General features: G+C 38.6%; 1 protein-coding gene across 3 annotated transcripts in view; it reads left to right on the top strand.

Annotated features, from left to right (window-relative positions):
- AFF4 (AF4/FMR2 family member 4) overlaps positions 1-12,867 on the top strand; it is a 55,246-nt gene that overhangs the window by 16,109 nt on the left and 26,270 nt on the right. For all 3 annotated transcript variants that reach the window (XM_042789977.1, XM_042789978.1, XM_042789976.1), the window contains exons 2-5: positions 2,776-2,902; positions 4,848-5,639; positions 7,012-7,056; positions 8,033-8,119. In XM_042789977.1, the coding sequence (XP_042645911.1) occupies positions 2,780-2,902; positions 4,848-5,639; positions 7,012-7,056; positions 8,033-8,119 (1,047 nt within the window). In that variant the 5' untranslated portion in view covers positions 2,776-2,779. The remainder of the gene's footprint in view (positions 1-2,775; positions 2,903-4,847; positions 5,640-7,011; positions 7,057-8,032; positions 8,120-12,867) is intronic.

Genomic DNA, 12,867 nt, shown 5'->3' on the forward strand with positions numbered 1-12,867 from the left:
GTGGCGGCGGGGCAGAGCTCCCTCCCACCGGTCAGCATTGAAACTGGGAGAGAACGGAGCTTCTCATGCTGGTGTGAGATGGGGCGGGTGTCTGCTCTGACTGGGGCAACAAAACCGGAGGACCAGCAAATAGTACACAACTTTGACCACGGTGGTAAATTTTAGAGAGTGGATTTTAAAGTTTTATTATAATTACAAGTGATCTGAAAACTTAGTTTGCCGTTTCCTTTATGCTGAAGGTAATTGCTAGCAATGTTGATTAAGTAGGCATGCCTTAATCTGCTTTTCAAAGTAACTCTGCTGCTTATGTTTCCTGAGCACAGGCAAATTTATCTTCTGTTATGTTTTGTGGCTGTGGAAGATAAGGATTTGACTGGGAAGTTGTCTGAAGTACAGAGTTAAGGAAGCTCCACTAACTTCATTTATGTACACATTTAGTGCCAGTGTGATTTTAGTAGCTTAGTACATCTTGTAGACACTTAAAATATCTCTGTGTAGAGACTTAGAAGATTAGATACAAACAAGTCTAGCTTGAATCACATTCAAACTATTGCCTAATAAAAAATTCAAAAGAATTAAAAAAACCCCTAATCCCAATCCCCATAGAGTCAAAATGACTACCTGTGAAGATATTTATCAGTTCGTATACTACAAAAGACCGGGAAGGAATGGTAAAAAGTGTGATTGGCTGGTGCATTTCCGATGACTAATTTTACATCGACCTGGCAGCTATAGCCAGATCAGCTCTGGTTTTCCTCCAGCTCTGATCTCAAGTGGGTCTTTGCTGTAACGTTCCTTTCATGTGACGGTGTTGGTATAAATGCTGTTTTTTTCCTCAGTCCTAAGAATTATAGTAAATGTTGATACAATATTGAAAGATGATGCTTGTCTCTGTAAAAAATAGTAAAGGTCTTTGTTAGTATTTAACCCTCCACTTGTAGAATGTAGATGTAAAATTCTTAGTTAGGATTATAATCTTCTAAATGTATAGCTGTATATGATTCACAACCTTAGTGTATTGATGCAAATGGGCTACTCAAAGATCAGGTACTCCTATTCCTTGCCTCACATTTTGCCTTTAATAGTAAAATGGCATAGATTCAGACTGTTCCAGTTGGCATTAACCGATCAATATCCGTAATTAAATCTGATATTTGTCTCTGTTTAAATCCCACATGTATAAGAAATTCAGCTGCAGTTTGAAGAATAAGCTTTTTAAGCCTCAAACTTTTAAGACAAGTTTGCCATTAATGTCAAAATGCTCCAGGTAGTTTGCTGGCCACATTCCAGCGTACAGGTTGCTCTCCCAGTAGGCAGCTTTGATATTCGCTTGCAGTTACATGAATTCAGCCGATTACAGGGTAACTGGAGAAAAAAGTGGTTTTTCACACATCATTTAAAAGTTGTTGTATTCATAGGCTTTATCAGCATCGAGTTGGATTATGCTAATGCTTTTATCTTGTTTACAATGTAGGGAAATACAACAAACCCATTGCCTTGAAAAGCATCAAAGATTAAAACTTACACTGTGGGTTTATTCTGGTTTTGCTATGCTCTTAGATTTCACTGTATTCAGAGTAGTGGGCAGAATGAAGCCAAATGAGTAAGAAATTACCTTAAGAGACTAAAATGTTACTAAGGTGAAAAGACTAACATTTTAAAAATCGAGTGATAGGTTGAAGTCTTCTTATTTAGAATGGAATAGATGTATCTATGTATTTATTTATTTATTTAATCAGGCAGCTGTCTAAAAACATGAAATAATGATTTTCCAAGCAGATGACATTTTCATTTTAGACTGCAAATTATGTGGAAGAACATCTGTTTCTTTCCTGGAAGCACCTACCGTACATTTTACAGATCAGTAAGGCACATTTATAGATCACTTGATATGAAGGATAGCACATGTTAAAAGAGTATCACCTCATTTATAATCTTATTTTTTTTACTCCTTTGAGTCCCAATGCTTTATCAAGCTCAAGGGGAATCTTTTCCAACTATTTGTGTGTGTGTGTGTGTGTGTGTGTTGTAACAATTTGACATATTTCTGTTAACTCAAGCAGCAAGACCAAACTCCAGAGGAAAAATTGAAAGAGGGGAGATTAGCAGTTTTTCAATCTGTATTTTTGCAGTAGGAGAACGCTGCATGGTCTAAGGCAAAAGGTGCAATATTGCCAGAACTTCACTGAAATTACTGCTTTGAGTAGAAATGTCTTTTGGGAGTTGAGGAGGAAGGGAGACCTGGAAACAACAAAAAGGTTGAGGTTAGAATATGTGGGAGAATGGGTGCCAATAAAAGTATTTCAGCAGCAAAAATAAAACCAAATGTACAGTAGAAGTCAGATACTGAATGGGTGGGGGGATAAGAGAGTAAAATTGCAGAACATTTGGGGGATGCAGAGGAGAAAAAGTACTTTAGAAATGAATGGGAGATGTGCAGCGTGGGCTGAAATAGCTAAATGATTCAAGCAGGTGAAAAGGTTTGAAATAGTTACGTGCCTGAAGGCCTTTGTGGATTTTCAATTTTTTTTTTTTTTTATTATTATGGCATAAACTTTCCCTATTAGAAAAAGAAGCTGTAAGCGGTGGGTTAGAGCTCTTCTAAGTGTGAGGTGTCTTAAATTGGACAAACTTTCCAGTTTTGAGGAGTTATGGTCAGCTGGGGCTTCTTAACCAAGGTCATTCTTTCAGCAAAACAGGTACAGGGGCTAAATGTGTGCACTTGCATCCCTCCTCGTTTCCTTCTGTGATGAGAAATTATTTTTTTGTTCATAGCAACATGAACCGTGAAGACCGGAATGTGCTGCGTATGAAAGAAAGGGAAAGGCGAAATCAAGAAATTCAACAGGGTGAAGAAGCCTTTCCACCTAACTCTCCTCTCTTTGCTGAACCATACAAAGTTGTGAGTTTATGCAGTTCTTACAAATGCAGTTTTTATAGCAGAAGTTGTATGCAAATCGTATTTTAAATCTATTTTTATCTGAATTCTTTTTAGTTCCACAGGTCTTATGTCAACCAATTATTTAAGCAGGGCTTGAAAATAAGGTTGGACAGTTACTAACCAGCTTTACGAAGGAGGGGCTGTTTGCAGGGAGTGAGAAAAGGGATGATAAAACCACAAATTTTTTTGGCTTTCTTTTGCTTCAGTGACTCAAAACAAACTGTCCTGCTGTCCTGGTTTTGGCTGGTATAGAGTTAATTTTCTTCCTAGTAGCTGATAGTGCTGTGTTTTGGATTTAGTATGAGAATAATGTTGATAACGCACTGATGTTTTTAGTTGTTGCTAAGTAGTGCTTATACTAAATCAAGGATTTTTCAGCTTCTCATGCCCTGCCAGCAAGAAAGCTGGAGGGGCACAAGAAGTTGGGAGGGGACACGGCCAGGACAGCTGACCCAAAGTGCCCAAAGGGATATACTATACCATGTGACGTCATGCCCAGTATATAAACTGGGGGGAGTTGGCTGGGAGGGGCAGATCACTGCTCAGGAACTGACTGGGCATCAATCGGCGAGTGGTGAGCATTGGTGCATCACTTGTTTAGTATATTCTGATTATTTTATTATTATTACTGTCATTATTATCATTGTCATTATTACTATTTTCTTCCTTTTCTGTTCTATTAAACTGTCTTTATCTCGGCCCATGAGTTTTACTTTTTTTTTTTTTTTTTCTTTTTTATTCTTTTCCCCCATCCCACTGGGTGGGGGGAGTGAGCAAGCAGCTGTGTGGTGCTTAGTTGCCGGCTGGGGTTGAATTGTGACATGTGCCAAATTGCCTTTTTTGGGTACTTTAGCCTGTTGCTAAACTTTTTAACCTCCAGTCAATGTAATCCAGACCTGGGTAAGTTCAGAAGCAGAATGTTTTATTAGGAGGGTAATTTTGAATGCTGAAATGCCACATATCATAGACTCATCAGCTTTAACTAGTATGACAATTGTTTGTATCTCATTTTTTTGTTTGTTTTGAAGGAATTGACTCTGTTTATGATCTTGTACAGCTTTAAACCTGTGCTGGGTTTCCTTCCAGGCTTGATTCGCTGAACAGAACTGGAAAAAATAACCTAATTCTGGGAGAGCTAAAAAAGTACCATTTTATATTTTAATTACGTAGCTCAAAACTCACTTTGAAAGCAAATCCGTTCCCTTATCACAGTTTCAAGATAAGTTGGTTTGCAAGAAGTGTAACATTGTAACTGAAAACTGTCCTCCTGCAGGAGGAAAGTTGAAAGATGTTTTTGGTTTTGGTTTTGTTTCTTTTTATTCTTGTCCTCCCATCTTTTTACTGTGCTTGATAATCAAATACCACATGTATGAAGTTAACTAAAGCGGGTTGGGATGACACAGTACACCTGGTTTGAAAACAAACTGGTTATATAAGAAAGAATCCTTTCCTATATGTAATCTTGTTGGCAACAAGAATTACGGCAGTATAAATACCAGTTAAAAACTACATGCAGTGGTGAGGTTAAGTTGATTTTATTTTACTGTTAATTGAAACTTTTTAGGACTAACACATTCTCTGTATTAGAGAAATAATCTTCAAGGTGAGAGTTGTTAAGGTGACAGTAGGCATCTACAATTTATAAACTTTCATCTAGCTCACCAGTGCATTTTTTGAAGCGCTGATTTGTGCTGTTTCAGCTATTCCTACTGCTGAAATCTTTTTTTTATACTCTAGAGGGTTAAATTACTGCTTTAAGAACCAAAATTGGGAATTGTAAAACAATGACAAAAAAAGACGTAATCTTAGCCCTGAAATTTAGATTAACTGCAGTAGCTGTCAGGTCAATTAACTGAAAGTGAAGTTGTGGTTTTTAAAGTGTTATTTTTTAAAATTATTTTCACAGACCAGCAAAGAAGACAAATTGTCTAGTCGTATTCAGAGCATGCTCGGTAATTATGATGAAATGAAGGATCTTATAGGAGATAGATCGCTACAAAAGCTTGTTGGAATTCCCGAACCGACCGTACCATCAACACCAGATGAAAAATCAAACCAAAGTTTCTTTGGTGATCAGAGACATAATGCTAGCTCTCATCAGAGCAGCAAATGGACTCCTGTAGGACCAGCACCTAGCACTTCCTCGCAATCTCAGAAACGGTCCTCGGGTTTACAGAGCGGACACAGTAGTCAGCGTGGCAGTGGCAATAACACTAGCAGTGGTGGCCAGAGGCATGACCGTGACTCATACAGTAGCAGCAGCAGCCGCAAAAAAAGCCAGCATGGGTCTGAACACTCCAAACCCCGTTCTTCCAGCCCTGGAAAACCATCTGCTGTCTCTTCGTTGAGCTCCAGCCATTCAAGATCTCATGGAAATGATCACCACAGCAAAGAACATCGACGTTCAAAATCTCCCCGGGATCCTGATGCCAACTGGGACTCTCCCTCCCGTGTACCCTCATTTTCAAGTGGACAACACTCTAATCAGTCTTTTCCACCGTCACTAATGTCCAAGTCCAGTTCAATGTTACAGAAACCCACTGCATACGTAAGGCCAATGGATGGACAGGAATCCATGGAACCAAAGTTATCTTCTGAACACTACAGTAGTCAGACTCACAGCAGCAGCGTGAACGAGCTGAAGCCTAGCAGCAAAGCACACCTCACCAAGCTGAAAATACCTTCACAACCACTAGATGTAAGTTGTCTCTGTTTCCTGGCTTCTTAAGTGTAAGTCCCTTTGGGCTGGGATTTTCCAGCCTCTTTAAAATCCCAATCTACGTAACCAAAATTTAGTTTTTAGTAAACACTGTGGCTTTTTTGTTACACAAAGCATCTTAAACTTTTGCAGTGAAGACCTGTGTTTTAAATGGGGAATGTTCAAAAGTAATGATTTTTTTTTTTTTCCTTCTGCTTCTTCCATGTGGATACTGTGATTTTTATTAAATAAAGGCTAAGACATTCAGAAAGGCTAACTTAACCCAGAGGGGCTAATTTTTGTTGAGCACTTCTGTGGTCAGGAGTTAGCGAAATAGTAGGAGATTCACAGATATTTTGGGAAGCTAGATACATATATTGTTGTTACTGAGAGCCATGTTGACTTAGATTAGCGATACTATCTGCATATGTCAGATTTTCTTTTGAAGTGTGTAACAGTTACTAGATGTGATTATTGTACCTTCACCTATGGAAAATAAGCTAACTCTAAAGAACACCAAATTGAACAGGGTTCAGAACTTTAGTCAGTTATGTTGGATACAAAATACTACTGGGTTAACAACTTTTAGGAGTTTGGTAATTCTTGAATCGTTGAGGCACAGACTCTGACTACAGCTCACTTAAAAGGAGAGTGCCTTTCTTAAAAATTGTCATTGCATCTCCCATTTAACTGCTTGAATTGTAGTAGCTAGAGAAAAGGCTTTGTTCCTGGGATTCCAACAAATAGCAGAATAAGATCCAGGACACAGGTAAGAAAATTAGAAAATGAATTATTTTCTTCTTTGTGAAGACTTGGCATGCTGATGCAGTGAATCGTATACTAGCTTTGCTTCCTTTCTGTTTGTAGCAGTCAGGGATGCAGAAGATTCATAGTTCCATAATTATTGCTGTTCCTAGATTCGTGCTGTAATGTATGCTTTACTCCGTAATGCAGTTTGTCATTACTGTGCATTCTCAGTCTTGCATCTGAATTCAGGTATTATTCAGTGACTTCTTCCAGGAAATGATTGAAAGCTACGATTCTCCTTCCTCTCTCTCTACCAGCTTTTACTATCACTGACTGCCTATGATCACTTTAACTGTCAAGTGAAAATTAAGAGATTATTGTTTCATTTTTATAGATCTCATGTATTTGCTTTTCATAACTGGATGTGACTCATACTATAAAAATATGGATCTATCTGATATTAAAATTAATGTTGTTGAAAAGAATTAGCAAAGGTCTGTTTGTATCTGTATAGAGTCCATATGAATCATGATAAGGATTGAAGTTTATTTTTAATTGTTTTAGCCCTGGGATCTTTTAAGGAAATTTACTTTAGGAGACATTAATCTTGAGTTTTGATTTGTAGGCATCAGCATCTGGTGATGCGAGCTGCGTGGATGAAATTCTAAAAGTAAGTTCTCTGTGCTTTTGTTCATAACTTATTTGTTGAAAATGCAAACATTACTAAGAAGGTGGAAAGTACTCTGCAGTTGATTAGTGCCTTTTAAATTGACTTGGCTGCAAGTTGTTACAGGAGGGCTCTTCAATTACTCCTCTAGTGCCGGTAAGCCAGGGAAGACTGGAAGCAGAGCTGTGTGCGAGCTGGGTGCTGGGCGTTGCCGGGTGTGCACATCATCTCCTGGATATCCTCGCTGCATTCCTGTTCTTCTAGGCCACCTCCCTGTTAACCTAGCCAGAATCACCCATTTCTTCCACCAAAATACAGTCCTTGCACTCCAATATCTCTTTAGATTATAGTAATTTTTTTGCTACCCCACGGCAGACTGTTCCCTTCTCTTCTACCTAGGTTATTTTCTCAAGTCTTTTTACCCCGATGTGATCCCCTGGTCATGTGTCTACTATCACAAAAGAATCATCAGATTCCCCTTAAGCATTTCCATGGCCTACCATCTGCTCTGACCTGCAGTACTCCATGGTCCTTGGAGATGCTCTGAGAGAATACAAGGCACTTTCTTTCCAGCTTCAGGCATTTGATTTTCCCCTTTTTCCTCAAACTTTATAGGCTTCCCTTTCCTAGGATTCTTCTTCCTACCCCTGTGTCCTACACGTGCTCTTCACAGTCTGAAATGATCAGACTGACTTCTACTGCAGTTTATGTTCAGGCCAACCAATTTTATTGATTTATGCCTTTCTGCTTGTTATTATGTCTTCAGTATCTGTTCTTGTGGGTAACAATTTAAGATTTAGGTTTATGTGCAAAATCTTTGTTACACATTTGGGAAATCAAGATTTGAATGCAGAGCTTTAGCGGAGTGTGGACAATGAACTGAAAATTGAGAGACAGGGTTACCATTTGAATCAAGACTGTAACTTGAAATCTTTGCTTTAATTTTGTTAATAGCTTTCCTTTTTTGTTCTGGTTATAGGAGATGAGCCATTCTTGGCCTCCTCCACTGACTGCTATTCATACGCCATGCAAAACTGAACCGTCAAAATTTCCTTTTCCAACAAAGGTCAGTGCTGTAGTCAAATACTGAATGCTGTTGAAAGAGTAACTCCTACTGAAGATCAGGAATTTGGAACTCCTTTTAAATTCAATTCTGTATAGTTCTGGGATTGTTTCAGTGCTTTGTATCTCTTTATCTTGCTTCACAGCATTTGTCAGCAGTAGCCTTATGAAGAATGTCATCGTTTTTCCTCTGGTTTATACACACACACAGCAGTCTGCGAAGATGTCTATAATATACCTTTCCTTTTACTTTTTATATTTTGTTTCATAAATTCAGACCTTCTTCAGAATACTTCTGAAGCTTGAAAATGCCTTTGAGCCTTTCTCCCTGTGAGGGAAACACTTTGCACTGTTTTGTGTAGAACCAAGCAAGTTTACTTCCATCTAGCAAAGTAATGAAGACTGGCTGGTAAATGCTAAGAAATTTAAATGTACTTTTCTGCATAAACTGAATTTTTCTCAAACTTCCAAAGTCCATTAATAGTTGTATCAGCTCTTACATTTTCAATTACAAAAAAAAATTAAAACCGTTTTAAAATGAGACGTTTTTCTAAAGAAATTTTCAGATCACTTGTTTCGAAAGATCCTCTTCCTAACCTCCCATGAACTTAGTAACTACTGAAGTGTTTAAGCTATCCATTCTAAAGAGAAATCAATTGCGCTCTGCTGCTGCTGACAGTGCAGGGCATGTTTCCAGGAGACCTGCTTGAGCTGACACCTCTGAGGGGAAGGAGTTGTCTTGCTCTCAGCTGCTTGCTGCCTCCCCTGAGGCTGGATCTGGCAGCCCCAGCTGCAGGGTTTTAAGGCAAACTGGCACTGCTGATTGTTTGCCTTGAAGTACAGCTCTGCAATCTGCAGTATCTTGGAAGCTGATGGGTAGGCAGGGTGCAGATAGGCAGGGTAGATAACTGTGGGTAGCAACCTTAGCAAGTACAGTTCAGCTCGCGATAGCTGACTCATTCAAGAATTCATATTTTGTTTCCTGTATCTACTGATTACCAGTAAAAGATTTAACTCTGCAATATAATTTTTCTCCAGACTCAACATACCTCTGATATGGCTTGGGGTACTCCACCCCCAGTTTGGCATACTTTCAGAGCGAGAAAATTATGCTGTTCGTCTTATAAAAGTTGCCTTCATAATAATTAAGACTGCATTTTTTCTGACCAGACTGCTCTTCTAGAGCACCACTTGCTGCTATAAATTTCCTGTTTGATCCGAACGGCTCCCTAAAACAGAACAATTCAGTGAAATATGTTAAGAAGGCTTTCTCACTGGGGTCTCTAATGTAATCTGTCTAAACCGATTGTCTTGTGTGAATGCTTTGACATCACCTTCTTTTGGCCGAAGGTTCCAGGTCCCACGCTGTGAGTGCCCATCCACAGAGCCCCTGCAGACTGGGGCGCAGTTAGCCGGTTCAAGTTCTCGTACCGGCTGGCCAGCCCGGAGCCACGGACAATCCTGTTGTCATTGCCCTCCGCGTTGCGTGTTCCTGCCTCACTGCGTCTTGCTTTCTTCTCTCCAGTGAGCTGAAAATGCAGAACATACTGTACAGTTCTTAGCTTTACTTCTGAAGGCATATCTAGAAATAAATCTTGTCTATTTTCTCAACATTAGATCAATATCAATCTTGAATATATTACTTTTAGTCAGGGTTTATTTGCTGTGTTGTATAAAACTGTGAATCTGGAAATAATTCTTACCTTTTATGGTAAAGAAGGAAATTCCACACCTTTCTTCATCAACAAAGGTATTTACCCCACTGCTTTGAATACTTATTCCTGAACCTTTGGGGAGATGTTTTCCCTTCACACGCTTTTGAGCACACTTGGTTGTGGGGTTGGTAGAACTGCTTGTTTCTGCATTTCTCTCGTATTTGACTCAGTTTGGGAAGAAAGGTGTGCAGAGATATATGTCTTTGTGATGCAGAGAGAAACAGTCTTGTTGATGTTTGAACAAAAAAGGTAGGTTGTGTTTTTTTGAACCTATCAACCTGGATTGTGTTTCTTCACCCAGTTTGCAAAAAATTCCATTTATGGCTGCTCTGAGTCTTTTGACTTGTTGCCAGCTTTTTTATTTTGTGGCTGCACATCTTGGCCATGGAACTTTGTCAAACTCTCTCTCCACATCCAAAGCCTATAATTTCCTCTGCCTTCTCCCCTCTGTCATTCTTGGCAGCAGGATCTTCGCAGAATTCCAGCGAGTTAGCGAGCCATAGGCTTGTGCAGTCTGGACCCAGAGCAGGATTCAGAAAACAAAACAAAACAGTGGTTTACTTTAATCAAACAGCACCATTCGAGGAAAGCTTGTTCTCTTTAATACTGCACTGAATTTATTTATAAGTCATATGCTGCAGTGTTTCACAGCATTCCTCTTGCATGCAGAAGTTTGGTATGTTTTGCCTGCACACATAAAATTAAGCTCTCTATGGAGGACCAGTCAGTTTTATTTGTAAGACTGTCGGGATAGGATGATTTTCCCTATGTGTAGATAGTGAGTATCTTGAAGGGACACAAACTCCTGACTGAGGCCTCTCTGTGTTACTATAAATATATCTAATAATTATCAGGAAGTCTTTGAATCAGATGATAAAACTTCATGAAAATAGGTCATGGGAAGGTTTTATGGATGCAGATCCCTTGATCTGCTGTAATACAGAAACTTTCTTCTGAGTAATAAAAATGAGATCTGACCTGAGATTTCAAACATTAAATGGAAATGGGTCCCATTCACCACAACTGGGACTGCAGCCAAGCTGGTAACCTACAAATGAGAATTCGGTACTGGGCTGCTGTTCTATCTGGCTGGCAAGTGTTTTTCTCTCCACAGTTTTTGTGTTTGAGTACAAGCTGCAGTTTTGTTTCCTGCTTAAGTGTCTCCACTATCTAACCTCAACAGTCTATTATACTTTGGTTAAAAGGGTTTCCTTCCTTTAAGTTGTTTTTAATTTCTTCTTTCCGAAGCAGACCTTTAGAAGATACTGCTGTAAATAGCTTTGGAGTTGAAAGTATACCTTTTTTTTTTTTTTTTTTTTTTTAAATCTCTGAGTTTCTTAAAGGAATACGTATTTAAAGACAAGATAGATGGCAAGAGAGTTGGAAAAAGTTGCACATTTAAACATAACACCTCATTAAAGTGCACTTAACTGAAAGACTGGGCTATGCCTTAGAAATAGGAAGTTGACCAAAGTGAGCAATTGGGCAGGTGCTTTCTGCAGAATTTGTGATACATGTATTGGTAAGAACGGGTGCCGGTTCCTCATCTCATGCTCACCCCAGCACAGTTGCTGTGTAGATGTGGTGTTTGATTACTGTGTGGGCTTTGGTTCTTTTTCGACTTACAGTTTGTCAGCTTGTATAAGCTGACAGTGAGAAAAGGCAATCGGGGAATCACATTTGCACTCCTCATACCTATGTAAAAGATTAAAATCTGTTTTTCTTTTGAAGGAAGTGTAGCTGTTGCTTTCTGTTGAAGTCACAAGGCTTCTCTCTGACTTCATCTTTGCTTTGCACTTTAAACATAGGATAATTTTATTCTTATTGTCCCTTCCTTTCTTTCATTTCGTAAAGATTAGAGGCATTTAAAACATCTTACAGGGAAAGTTCTGAATGAAGTTCCCTATCAACGAAATACTTGTTCAGTGCATTATTGCAACTGCTTTCACTTTTGAACTAAAAAGTTAAGGGAAATTAGAAATATCTAAGTGTTCTTTGCTGTGTAAAGATTTTATGTGTTTAAAAAAATTAAATTTTATGAATTGCATATATAACTGCATAATATATGACTGGGCTGTTTGTGGAGACTGGCTCACAGTTATACCAAAAAAAGTGGAATTCATTGTTCAATTGTCATTCTGGTTTGCCATTGCAAGAACATTTAAGTAAAATGTGTGTATATAACTTTATGAATTACTGAGTCAAATATTTTCAATTTTTATTCATGGGGCCAGCATTTGTCCTCATTTTAAAATGAGGTCAGGAAGGTCCTATTTTAAACTGGCACTCTAGCCTAGAAGTAGGTTTTCAGTAACTTGGTAGCCTCTGCACATTTGTTTGTTAAAACAGTATTTGAGGGTTTTAAAAAAAAAAAATCGATGATCTACTATGTCTCAGGAGTCAGAATTGGGTTTCCTGGGATGGGAATACTGAAGATCACAGAAGTGCTAAAATTTGCAAGGCTTCATCTTTCATGCCAAGATTTATAGGTAACAGATACATTAGGCAGTAAAGGAAATTACATATCATTGCTCATTGGCTTTTGTACAAGTAAATTGTCTGATTATGTGAAGATCTGGCCTTTGCTGGGGAGGAATGATGTGTTGGCCAGCTGTGCCTGGCTGCATTTGCCAGGGATTCATCTGGAGCCCCTGCGAGAAGGGGTTTTGGGGCAGAGTGTGCAAGGCTGTTCAGATTTTAAGTTTCATTGTCTGTTGGGCTCCTTCATAGCTGAAATTTTTTTTTTTTTTTTTGCTGATAGGTTGATACTATACTCATTGCTTGTCCACCACAATGTTGTATGTGGCTGAAAAAGAAAAATGCAAAGAAAATAATTTGAATGAAAATATATAAAACTAGCAGCAAAGCTTTTCCATGTATAAGGAAGATAAAGAAAAACACACTGAATGTTTCCTCTCTGTGTTAAATGTACATGAAGATAGGATTTATGGAAGTTACATAGGGATTTTGGAGTTTCAGCTATCACGTAGTACAACTGCACATGGCCTTTTTTAAAACCAATCAAGTGGGAGAGCTG

This window comes from Tyto alba, unplaced genomic scaffold, assembly GCF_018691265.1.
Source record: "Tyto alba isolate M040663 unplaced genomic scaffold, T.alba_DEE_v4.0 Super-Scaffold_17, whole genome shotgun sequence".
In the NCBI taxonomy this organism is placed as follows: Eukaryota; Metazoa; Chordata; class Aves; order Strigiformes; family Tytonidae; genus Tyto; species Tyto alba.